The sequence below is a fragment of the Dipteris shenzhenensis genome, chromosome 25 (assembly GCF_047967505.1).
Source record: "Dipteris shenzhenensis isolate YYH24624 ecotype China chromosome 25, Dip_SZ_1.0, whole genome shotgun sequence".
Lineage (NCBI taxonomy): Eukaryota > Viridiplantae > Streptophyta > Polypodiopsida > Gleicheniales > Dipteridaceae > Dipteris > Dipteris shenzhenensis.
The window spans coordinates 44,387,124-44,400,485 of NC_141620.1; the positions used below are offsets into that span (position 1 = coordinate 44,387,124).

General features: G+C 45.0%; 1 protein-coding gene across 1 annotated transcript in view; it reads left to right on the forward strand.

Moving 5' to 3' along the window:
• Positions 1-13,362, forward strand: part of LOC147885929 (dynein-1-beta heavy chain, flagellar inner arm I1 complex-like) — a 629,024-nt gene that overhangs the window by 342,230 nt on the left and 273,432 nt on the right. Inside the window, exons 44-45 of the mRNA XM_087396248.1 lie at positions 1,857-2,066; positions 2,241-2,375. Coding sequence (XP_087252374.1) covers positions 1,857-2,066; positions 2,241-2,375 — 345 coding nt within the window. The remainder of the gene's footprint in view (positions 1-1,856; positions 2,067-2,240; positions 2,376-13,362) is intronic.

Here is a 13,362-nt window from a genome sequence, read left to right on the forward strand (position 1 = left end):
GGTTGGCTGGCAGGGCGGGAGAGGGAGAGCGGGGAGGAGGGAGGGAGGAGGGAGAGGGGGCTGGCGAAGGGGAGGGAGAGGAGGAGTAGCAAGGGGAGGGAGAGGGCGGGCAGCAAGGGTGAGGGGGAGGGAGAGAGAGGGAGAGGTGGCTGAGAGAGGGAGGGGGGGGGCGGGCAGCAGCTCACGGGGAGAGGAGCAGCTGAATGTCTAATAGGGGACTTAATTCACTTCTACACACACACACACACACACACAAAAACCTTTTGCCTCTTTTTTAACCAAAAAAGACCTGAAAAACCAACTGGAAACTGGCATGATATGATTTCACCTTTGTCTAGAGCAACAATGAGCTGAAAATTAAACCAGAAACTTGATGTGTAGAGATCAGTTTGTTTCATGAGATCACTAAAATTAAACCAGAAACTTGATGTGTAGAGATCAGTTTGTTTCATGAGATCACTTCATTGCATCACACAAGACAGTTTTTATGCTCGCGTTAGATTTCATTATTACAATAGCTAGTTTCGTGCTGCACCGTCATCGTTTCACAGTTTGTAAAGTCTGGATGTTAACAAAGTATAGCCAATATGTTCGCTGGCATTGTGTATACTTGTCAGTAATCCAGATTGGATTTGAATATGGAGGGGATCGCCTTTCTTCTCTGATTCTGCCTTAGGTTGACGTGGCATTTTCAGCCTCAACCCTAGTTATTTGCTAGCTCTTTTTTAGTTTTGTTTTTTCTCATGCATGGCATGATGCACTCCCGTGTTGAGCTTGCTCCTATGGTTTTCCATCATACTTAATTGAAGTACTTTTTGCACACAAAAAAAAGACTGGATTTGAATGATATTTCTGCTTGAAACAAGCTGGATACGCTATACACAAAGAAGATGATGTGTAAAATGAGTGTTAGGTATCTGTTGAAAGGGTCTCTTTGGGCTGCTAGCAATTATGGTTTGGGAGCTCATTATCATCCTTTATGGCATAAAATTTCAGAAATGCTTCAACCTTTCTTGACGGTACCTCGTTTGGAACTTCAGGATAGGCTTGAGGATTGGACTCTCCATTCATCATCTTCTTCAGCCCCCGTCCTTTGAATCTCTCACATATCATGGTGCCTTCTTTGTATAAAGTGTTGTTACCTCCGCCTTGGGTTTCCGACAGAGCCAATTCTGTTTGGTATATGGATCGCCCACTAAAGTGGTGGAGAAAGCGGCTGCGTCTCCTTTGGCATTATAAAGTCCCTCTTCGGCAACAACTTTTCCTTTGGCGAGTCCTACTTGGCATTTTTCCATTTGGGCAGTTACTCGCGCATAGACATATTGCCCTGGCTGTTTGCCACAGATGTCTACATTCTGCTGAATCTGTGCTTCACATTTTCTGGCACTGTCCACATAGTTGTGATTTCCTCGCTCTCATTCGTCAGGGGCTTCGAGCGAGATTTCCTACTGTTACTTTTGGCAAGTTCTTCTGGTTATTTGGTTTTCATCCCGCTAGACAGGGTTTTGATTTATTTTTTGTTTGGGTGCGCTACTGGGCACTTTGGACTCTATGGATGGACAAAAATCATAGAGTCTTTGGTGATCCTACTTTTCCATCTTTCGTTTTTTTTTCAAATGATCTCTGCGGCAATCGTTTTATGATTGCTTTCAAACTCAATTGATTGATCATGATGTATATGTGGCTTATACTGAGATTTTCAGTTGAGTAGTAGTTACTCCGCTTTTGAAGTAACTATGAATGTAATTATTTCACAGCAATAAAATATTTCTTCTCACAAAAAAGAAGAAGATGAAATTTGAAGATAAATTGTACATTTTAATCCCTCCCAAGTGACTGGAATGTTTTTTTCTTAGGTGAATGTTACAACTCCAAGTGACAATCAAATGAAGCGAATATTTGGAGCCATACTTACAGCAAAACTGGCAAATTTTGAAGATGAACCAAGACTACTTGGAGATGTTCTAGTATCTGCATGCATTGAAGTCTACAATGCGATAACCACTGAGCTCCTACCCATTCCTAGCAAGAGCCACTATGTTTTCAATATGCGGGATCTAGCCAAAGTATTTTTTTACTTTTATTACTTTCTCAAACTTAATAGAATGTTAGTAGGATGTATTTAAGGTGGCAACATGCACATTACTTTCCATTACACAGTCTTATGCTGAATGTTTCCATGGAGCACATGATTCTCAAATGTGTGTTTATGATAAGTTGTTTTTGCCTTGATTTTTCAGGTAATACAGGGCCTTCTTCAAGCATCAAAAGAACATTATATAAGCAAAGATTTGATGTTGCAATTGTTGTGCCATGAATGCTTTCGAGTTTACGCTGATCGCATGTGGGATGTAAATGACAAGATTTGGCTTCAGGTTAAATAATAGTTATTTTTATTTTCATGCTGAAATCTTGTTTCTTTTCCTTCTTCTTTTCTAGCTACATATTTGAATTTGCTATCTATTCTCAATGTGATATTTAGTTTAACTAAACATCTGATTCATTCTACTTAGACTGATAATTATCTAATCTTGCAAGCATTATTATGTAAACCAGTATGCATAACTTGGATGATGACACGCTTTAACTCTTTGAAATAAAATAACCATATAGAATTAAATCAACCATATTACCACATAGCACAAGGGAGTTATTTTTTGTTCCCCCCAGTGAAAACAGCTTGTAGAAAGTATGAAAAAACCCGAAGAGTGTGAACTCAAGCTGCTAATATGTCATGCATAGCATGGAAACTGAAGAGGATCAAAGCCCCATGTAAAACAGTAAACAACCATATTTGTGGCTGAAATTTCCACAATAGACCTGAAGGAGACACAGAAAGGAAAGGACCACCTACCCATTTCCTAAGAAAGAGCCTCCTTTTTTTTTCATGAAAAGGACTTCTATTAAGTATGAAAGCCCCTCCTCCCTTAGAAAACTCAAGGGGGAAAAAACATCATGCTGTACATGAAATACACCCTAGATGGTCCAAAAATAAACTCCTAAATGGAGCAATGAAACAATGATGACTGATGTGGATGGAAACGCCATCTCAACCCAGTAGATGACTTAGAGAAAAAAGGGGAGCCATTCCATTCCCCGAGAAATACTGCCCTCCTGGAGGAGGCTGCCTGTGAAGATCCCTTCATCCTCACCCATATGGCCACCAAGGTATGCAGTGTGTTTTGTCTAGATATTGGCGAAGGTGTGAGCGGGATGAACCTAGACACCGTCCAATGTTTCTGCACATCTAGACCTCCAAATACGTAATGCTGATATGCTCGTTGATAGATTCTCCCAAGATGTATCAACTAATGTATGTGCAAGTCTGTGTGGAATATAGAGATATATACAATGCTATGGTGGTGTAGGATAGATTAGGACTTATTCTTTTTGGGTTTTTCATGTGTTCTAGTACTTGGACTATATATACCAAGTACTTGTACTTCATTTGGTTGAACATTTCGATTGGCCTTCCAGCAATGTTACTTGCTTCCCCGTTCTCCTGTGTGCTCCTGTTGCACTTCTATCGCAGAGAAGAAATTAGTTCTTGCTGGTCGACTTCTCTTTTGGCTGTCCTGAGCTCCCACGAGCTTCGCGTGATCTCGAGATTCAGTTTTGTTGCAAGATTTTGCACCAGGAAGCACTCCTCAGCTGAGCGACTTCCTTTTTCGTCGTGCGTGTAATTTTTTCAGGCAATTTTGGACACCGGAAGTTCTCTAGCTGCGTCAGGTAACCCGGAGGAGTTTTGACCAGTTGTACTAGGGTTTTCGTGCGCTCGGAGTTTCATTCTGAGCAACAGATCAAAAGATGCCAGCAATATCATTTATGTTTTGCTGTTTTTTACTGATTTCCGTACAGTTCGCCTGTCCACCTTGCCTCTCTAGCTCGCCATTTGACTTGCCCGCTTGCCCGTTACCTCTCCGGATTGCCACTTGCATCTCCAGCTCTGGATTCGACTTGGTGGTTCGACTTTTGCTCCTGCTCCAACTCGAGATCCTTGCTTCAGCTCATTTTCAGCCTCTCCCAGTTGGTTCTTGCAGAAAGCATTGTGCAGGTGTCTTGCAGATTGTATTGCATGGGTGTTAGTGCATTTGGGACAGTTATTGGCTACACATTGAGTGCAAGTCATTACTCAGGTGTTGTGCATTTTGAATCCAAGTGTTGGCTGTAAGTATCTCTCTTGGCTGTAGCTGCTCTGGAGGATCCCTGCATGCTTGCAAAGATGGCCATCAGTGTGTGTATAGTATCAATCCATATACTGGCCATAGACTGGGAAGGGTGAATCTCTGAACCCTCCATCGCCCCCATACATCTGGCCCTCCAAACATGCCAAGCTGCAATGCTAGGCAGAATCTCCCAATATGTGTCTACCGAGGCATGAGCAGCTCTGAAAGGAGTGAAAGGAACATCCTGGAGAGAGCATGACTCCACAGAGTGTCATCGTATAATGCAGGTCCTGTCCCTCGAAAAACACATGAGGTCTAGTAAGAGAGAACCATGCCAATGATCCCCAAGTCATGAAGAAAGGTGCTCTATGAAATATGCAAAGAATCCTGGCAACACCCTTCTAGATCGTCCTCGCCTGCCTGCATTCCCAAAGGCAATGCTGAACTGAGTCAGCTGTTGCGTGGCATCAAGATCAGTCCCGAATCTGGATCTCCACACAGGTTCATTGCAATCCCTCCATGAATAGAGAGCCAAAAGAAAAGAGTGATCTTTCTATTTCAGAGGAATTTCCAGAGCCTCTCCAAAAGTTTTTATGCACCTCTGCAAAAGTATGAAAACTATCCCAATGAGGAGCTCTTGACGGCCTCCAACCTCTACTACTAAGCTGAAATCTCCTGGCATTTCTAACTGTGTAGAGAAAGAAGGGGATGCTCTTCTCTCGGTGCCCTTCATCAATCCATTCCCACTCCCTTGGGTCCCAGTGCAAGAACCTGATGGGAGAACCACCATCATATAATCAGAGTCTACAAGACCCAAGTGCTAGGAGAACACGGGGTTAGGATCAAGCTACCACTGTGAGTCCATGCCCCACTCCATGTAACCTACAATCCTAACAGGCTGAAATGCAACCTCCAAAAGAATATCATATGAAGATCTAAGAAGTCTGCTTCCTAACTAAACATCAAAGACAAGGGTCTCCTCATATGCATCCTGCAAGGCAATGACTTGTAATGGAACACCCATCCCTGTAAAGGCTCCCAACCAAGTGGACTCTGTGATCTGTAAGTCATCTGTATCTATCCACTCTGCTAATATGACTGCCTCTATCACCTGTATCCTGACTAGACTCCCTCTGAGGTGGCCAACTAATGAGAGTCTCTGACCTTCTGAAAGCTGTCTAAAAGCCTTCCAGGCACCTATAGTGGAAGCATGTTCCTCTCCCATCTAGACCACTGCATATAATGTGACATACCCAGTGATCTGCCATACTCATCCAATATGGACTTATTCCACATAACTGGTTGCCTGTCTATTTCTTCACGAGAGGAGGGTGTAACTCTCAGAAGAGTGTCTATGAAGCTGCCCCAAGCTTTTAGAATGGAAGCCATGAGAAGGGAAGAGGGAGATCTAAGATTGTATGAAGTAAAAATCCATCTCAAGCTGTCCATCCAATCTTCCCCATGAGAAGGTGTACAAGACTAAATGCTGTGCAGGAAGAAATCCTTCCAAGGCTTCTGTCTAGGCATCAATCCTCTCACTACAAATTTGCATAGCGAGGCCATACACTATAAATTCGGATCAATAATATTGAGACATCCTTCCCCAGTGGGGAGAATGAGGGTCTCCCAAGCCACCCTGGCTGTTGAGAGTTCATGCTCAACATTATGTGATCACGTGTGCATAGCACCATCATGTGATCATATGTGCACAGCACTAACCTTATAGAGTGCTATAAAGGAAAGGGTTAGATCCCCTAACCCTAACCCTAACCCTAAATGGGATTGTATATATTCTATTTTTTCAACTAAATCTAGTGTACATTTAGTCATTTGTGGTGTGCTCTCTAGCTGTGCCCTCTCTCCTCATCTCCACTCTTCTCCTCTCCCCTCTTCATATTTTGTCATGGTATCAGAGCATGGTTCTGCCTTTCGCTGAGGCGCCATCCTTCTTGTGAGAGTGATAGAGAGATTGTGAGGTCCTCTTGAGTATTCTTTGAGGAAGTTCACTTCCGTTGAGAGAGACATTTCCGTTCATTGAGTGTTCAATTCCGTCCATGTGAGAAAGATTGTTGAGTTCTTTCTTCTCTTTCAAGAAAAGGAAATTTTGTTCATTCCATTGTGATTTGAGAGCTTCTTGTGTGAGAGAGAGAGATTTGTTCATCAGATTGAGAGACTTATAGAGCTTTCAAAGTTCATCAAGAACTGGCTTCCAAAGTTTGTAGCCTCCAAACGTGCTCCTCAACCATCCCGCCATCTGCTCCAGAGTCCATGTCTGGCTCCGGACTCAAACGGCTCAGCAATCCTGAGGCAGTTTCTATCGACCTCTACAATAAGCGCCGCCTCATGGCATCTCCAACAGCCTTCCAACGTTGCGACCTACTACCAAGCCTCACCTACGCTTCTACTACAGCAGCGACACAGCATAGCTCCAGCCAACACTCGCGGCAATAGCCTTCAAGAGCCTCTAAGGCTCTGACGCCCAGTGCCTCCTTCAACGACGGGCTCTCTTGCTCCTTCTACAGCTCAAGGCAAGGCGGCCTATAGCATCGCAACAACAACTGCGCCCACAGGTCACCGGAGAACCAGCCCGCTCCAACAGCTCTTGCGAAGCCTCTAATCACAACTCCAACACGGGCGACAGCCAAAGCGTAGCTCCTCCACGACTCTGCACAAAGCGCATTAGATGACCAACGATAAGCTCTCTGAGCGCCAGGCCATAGTAGCAACAGCCACACTTACAGCGCCCATGCTTGCAGGCCTCCAACGTCAATGGCTAATCTATGCCACGAAGTCTCTCCAACGACGCATCGAAGGAGCCCACGCTCCTTCACAGACTGCACGCTTGACCTGTGTGGCCACCTTCAACGACTCCAAAGCTCCTCTGTACATGCGCATCCAACGGGCTGCTCCAACGACCTGCTCCTGGCACACAACGCTCCAAAAGCGCACACGAAGTCCCAGCTCCACCAATTGCCATAGGCCACAACGATGATGGAATCTTTCCTAGATTCTGGTGCCCTACAACCAGACACGTGGCCTTAGCCTTATCCAAGGTCACCCAACCTTATCACCAAGGGTTGGTCAACCCTAGTGACACGTGGCACAACTGGCTCTCTCCATGTGGCAGCTTATCACATAAGCCACATCATCACCTTAGCCACATTTGCCACGTCATTTGCCACGGTGGCAGTCCACATCAGCACTGCCACATCAGCAATCCACGTCAGCAAGCCACATCATCTGCCACGTCACCTGGCCACATCATCTACCGCGTCATCATTGCCACGTCATCATTTGCGACATCATCAGTGCCACATGGCACACTGATCCTCTGCAGACACACACATTGCTCCAAGTCACTACATGTGACCACTCCTACCACCTCAGCACAGGGCTCCACTGGCACACCTCTTGCTAAGCACAGTGCCACATCATCATTGCATGTGACCCACAGTGGCACATCATCATTGAGCACCATTTGCACTCCTTTTGCCCCTCCACCTAGATCAAGTCGTATCGCTTGATCCAAGAATAATTTGAGGGCGCTCCAAAAAGGAAAGTTGCTCGTTTTTTCGTGCTCTATGCGCTCGTCACATCATGTGCATATTTTGGTGCAAGTTACACTCACATTTGAGCCTCGCCAACAAAACCACTTCCTTCATGCACATTTGCCTCTACATCGACGCATCTGACCCAGCACTTAAAAAGAACAAAAGAAAAGGAATTATTTGATGTTCTTTCGTCGATCGACGGTTGGTATAGATCTAGATCAGAGTAGACTAGATCGCCATAGAGGAGACGCTTTGAGTTTTCCCAAGTTGCTAATCTAAGTCATGCCCAAAATTCCCGACTAGTAGTCAGTCCATACACTCACATATGGTTTCACATCATTACATTACCTGAAACCTTACGTTCATCAATTCAGTGAGTAGACTTGAGAGAGTACAGAGGCATTGCAGATTGTTTGAGTGGGCAGATAGCACTTGATTTCACACCTATTCGGTTATCTGAGAGCATCATGCACATCATTTCAACCTTGTAAAGCCTCTTGGCTATTTCCGGCATCATTGCCATAAGCCTTGTAATAACAGTTGATTCATACATAGATTTTCACGACACTTTTGAGTACATTTCTTGCACCATGTCTACGACTAGCAACCTCAATCTGGAGGCATCTGCCAATTATGGTACATGGAAATACCAAATGGAGATCATTCTTGTACTTCAAGACAAATGGGAGTATGTCGATGGGTCTACACCTAGACCATCGGATGATCCAACCACTAGTAGCTCTACTCCATCTGTTGTCACAGCACCAGCGATGGGATCTACAACGGGATCTACAGCTACACAAACAGTTTCCGCACCAGTAGCAGATCCTGCCATTGCTCGAGCACAAGCAGAATGGGATAAGAAGGACAAGTACGCCTATCATCTAATCAAGCAGAATGTGCAAGATGTCATGCTAGGACAGCTCAACATAGTCAAGACATCGAAAGAAGCATGGGATATGTTCGCATCTCTCTACGAGTCCAAGAACACATTCAAGATTCTCACCCTGAGAAACCAAATCAACCAGAGTTTCCGCAACAGCAGTGAAACCGGTCATGCTTATGTACTCCGCATAAAAGACTACAACAATCAACTTGCAGCAGTAGGAGAGACTATGAACCCCGCAGAAATGGTTCAAGTCATTCTGAATGGACTAGGAGAGGGATATGAGAATCTAGTCCAGAGTATTACCAATCAACGGCAAATTCCGACACTGGAAGAACTTCAGTCGCCCTACTTGGTGAAGAACTCAGAACTCAGGCAAATCAAGCATGTAAAGGTCATTCTAATGATCAGGCATTCACAGCTTCAGATAGAGGCAGAGGCAGAGGCAGAGGCAGATCATATAAGAAAAGTGGTCATCATCAGTAAAGCTAGAATCAGAATCAGCAAAATCAACATCAGCATCAACATCATCCTCAGCAACATCAGAATCAACAAAGAGGAAATCATTCCAATCGAGGAAGATTCCAAGGATGAGGGAATGCATCCACCAACGTGTCAAACATCCAATGCAATTACTGTCACAAGTTTGGACACTATGAAAGACATTGCCGCAAGAAGCAGTACGACCAAGGTGGTCAGTTCAGCAGCAATCGAGGCAATTTCCACGGTAGAGAAAATCATTGTGGTGGACATTCTAGTCACAGTTATTTTGCAAATGAACATGGAAATATGTTTCTTACAAGTGAGAAAATGCATCAGACTGATACAACGTACCCAGACACTGACTTCAATCCCAAAGAGGATTTTAGCTATCAAGTCGACCAAGTGGAACAGGATCCTTGGTACATCGACAGCGGTGCATCATCTCACATGACAAATCATCAAGAATGGTTCACAGAAATGAAGCCATTAGAAGGTCATAAAAATGTCATCTATACAATAGACAATACATTGAATCCGGTTCAAGAGACAGGTGTTATCCCTATGAACAATTTCACTCGTACGAAATGATTGGTGAAAGATGTGCTCTATGTTTCGAAGCTCAGCAAGAACCTCTTGTCAGTAGGTCAAATGACGGAACACAACTACAGAGTCATCTTCGACGGTGATGAATGCACTATCAAAGCTAAATCCAAAAGATGTTAGCTAGTAGCAAAAGGTGTCAGAGAAGGATGCTTATACATAATGCTAGCTACAGTACCAGACAAGCATGCCATATTAGCTCAACCGCAACAGATGCCACTATCTACAAAATGGCACAAGAGATATGGTCATGTCAACTTCAAGTACTTGTTAGATCTCAGGAATCAAAATATGGCAATTGGGATTCCGAAGCTACAATTTCTTGGAAAAGTTTGCAAAGCATGCTGCAAGCGAACCAACTTTGTCAGAAGTACCTCTCGTGCATGAGGTACTCTTTTTTTTTTTCCCCAAAAAAGAGACTTCTATTAAGAAAGAAACCCACTAGAGCAAGCTTTGTGCGGAAATACACCATGCTAAGCATGTAATAAAAAACACCTCAGAGGAATAAGGTAGAAAGAAACCAAGGCTAAGGCTGAAAATGCCATCTCAACCCTGCAGAAGTCTCAGCAAAGAAGGGAGAGTCTCTCCAATCTTTGAGAAAAGTAACTCTCCTGGAGGAAGTTGCTCGAGATGATCCCTGCATGGTCGCCCAAATGGCCATCAGAGTGTGTATCATATCTGTCCAAGTACTGGCCAAGATCTGAGAAGGGTGAACCTAAGAACCCTCCAAAGCCTCAGTGCATCTGGCTCTCCAAGTGTGTCATGCTGCAATGCTAGCTAGGATCTCCTATGGAGAGTCGACCGAGGAGTGAGCAGCCCTGAAAAGAGTGGCCGGAACATCCTCTAGAGAGCACAACTCCACAAGGTGAAGCTCCTTCATCATAGTTCCTTGAAGAAATTTCAATGTCCGAGCTTGAATACACCGAAGCAATACGCAACAAAATTTCACAACCCACCATTTTAAAGGCAACCAAAGGATGTAAATACAAACAACTTTAACCCTACTCTTTCAAAGCTTTGGGATGCAAACACAGACGTACAGTTTGTCCTAAACCCTCATGGAGTAGCATCATACTATACATCATACATTACCAAGGTTGACAAAGAAACAAACAATGCAGTAAAGAAAGCAATAATAGAGAGCTTCAAGCATAGTGACCTTGCGAACGAGCGCATTCGAAGAATCAAAAATGCTATATTAAACACCCAACACATTAGTGCCCAACAAGCAGCCTATCTTTCCCAATGCGAAGAGCCCAAGAGGAATCAAGTCTATCAAAAAATACCTGGGGCCCTAAAAGAGTAAGCCAAGCCACTAATCCCCAAGTCATATAGAAAGGTAGGCAAACAAAAGTGCTGAAAAGTCTTGCAATCCCCTTCCATATGATTCTTGCCTATCTTCAATCCCAAAGGCAGTGCTGTATTGTCTCCAAAGCAGAAAGGCAGCGAGGGCAAGAAGGGTCAGCTCCCCGAACCTGGATCTCCAATGGTTTACTGCTATCCACCATGAATAGAAAGCCAAAAGAAGAGAGTGATTTTTCTGTTCCGGTGGGATTTCCAGAGTCTCTGCCAAAAAAATTTCCACAAGTCAGCAGGAATCTGAAAGTTCTCCCAATGATGAGCTCTGGTGGGCCTCCAACCCCTACATCTGAGCTGGAATTTCCTAACATTACTGACCGTGTAACGAAAGAAGGGGATGCCCTTCTCTCGGTGCCCTTCATCTATCCATTCCCATTCCCCAGGGTCCCACTGCAAAAACTTAATTGGGACACCTCTATAGAGCCACAGCCTCCATGAGCCAAGGGCGAGGAGAAGCGGGTCAGGATCCAAGTACCGCTGTGAAAGAGAGCCATGCTCCATGAAGCTCACTATCCTGACTAGCTGAAACAGTACCTCTAGCAAGATATCGTCTGTGGATCTGGACAGCCTGCCCCCTGAAGAAACATAAAAAACTAAGGCATCCTCATGTGTGTCAAGAAAAGCAATCACCTGTAAAGGAACTCCCAATCTGGAAAATGCCCCCATCCAAGTGGAGCAAGTAATAGGCATGTCATCTATGTCCACCCAATCCAAGGGCAAGGCTGCATCAATCTGTTGGACTCTCCCTGCACTCCCTCTGAGATTAAGAACCATCTGGGCCTGTCGGTCTGCAGGGACCTTCCTGAAGGCTTTCCATGCTCCCACTGTAGATGCAGGGCCCCTCTCCCATCTTGGCCACTGCATGTAAGGAGAAGCTCCAAGTGGTTTGCCAAGCTCATCCAAAATCGTGTCATTCCACATGATAGGCTGCCTTTCAATCTCTTCACGGGTGGATGGGGGAATCCTACGAAGAGTACTCCTGAAGCTGGCCCATGCTTTCAGGATAGCAACCATGAGAGGGGAAGAGGGAGACCTGAAGTGGGTTGTGGTGAAAACCCATCTAGTACTGTGTGTCCAATCCTCTCCTGAAGTGGGCGTGCGAGACTGTATGCATCTGATAAAAAAATCCTTCCAAGGCTCTTGCCCTGGCATAAGCCCTCTCACAATGAACTTGTAAAGCTCTGCACTGTAGATCTGGGTCGATGATATTCAAACCCCCTTCTCTTGTAGGAAGAATCAAGGTCTCCCAAGCCACCCTGGCTGTAACATCAGATGTGTCATCTAGACCACTCCGTAAAAAGTTTCGTACAGGCCTCTTAAGCTAGATAAAAAGGATATCAATAGCACCTCCAAGGATGCCTGGATGAAGCTGATTCCGGATCAACTGCCTACGGCGTCGGTGTGGAAATCCACCTAGGCCCTGTATGTTCCAACTGACTATCCTCATCGACAGGAGGATGCTGGATGGAAAGGTTTACCCGACATAATAGAGGAGACCAGCTTCCCCTGGGCCGAAACACTCCTACTGAGGGCAGGAGACTCAACAGGTGAAAGGATCCGCACACTTGCTGAAAGGGAGGCCTTGTCAGAAGGAATCCCAATGACCGGGACCCCTAAGGTGGAGGGCACAAACTCCTCATCATCCATGAAAGTCGCCGAATCTGCCAGTGCCGAAAAAGAATTCCTGATAAGCAAGTCTGGCCGAGGAGTGGGAAGAAGACCTGCACTCGTGGAAGATGGAGGAGAAGGACCTGCCAGGCCTCTATCAGCAGATAAATAAAACCCCCTCAAAGTGAGGTGGAAAACAACCAAGGCTGAGGCTGAAAGTGCCACCTCAACCCTGTAGGAGTCTCAGAGGAAAGGAAAATCCTTCCATTCCCTGAAAAAAGAAGCCCTCCTAGCTGAGGCTGCACAGGAGTCTCCCTGTATACTGATTTTTGGGATAGAAGCACATTACATTTGAGCTAGTGTTGGGCTGTGTTTGAGGACAGTTCTTTGGGACATAAATATAGTGCTTGATTGCATTTTGTACCCCGGAAGGGATTGAGGTTTGAGCATAATTTTTGGGACAGATTTACTGCTTTCAGAGCAACCACTGTCAGTGAATGTCTCACATGCACGATGGGCAGCTTTCCCCGTCAGATATAGTAGCAGTCCTCTCATTCAGTTGCTCGAATTAGGAGGGGTGAGATCCTCAGGCAAGAGATAGGTATCCGCCAATAGTTGGCTGCTCTTCACAGAGGAAAGAGCAGAAGAGGCATACAAATGCTTGAGCCCTTTCGCGATAAGATGAATGAGGCCCTCAGTAAGGGAGTCT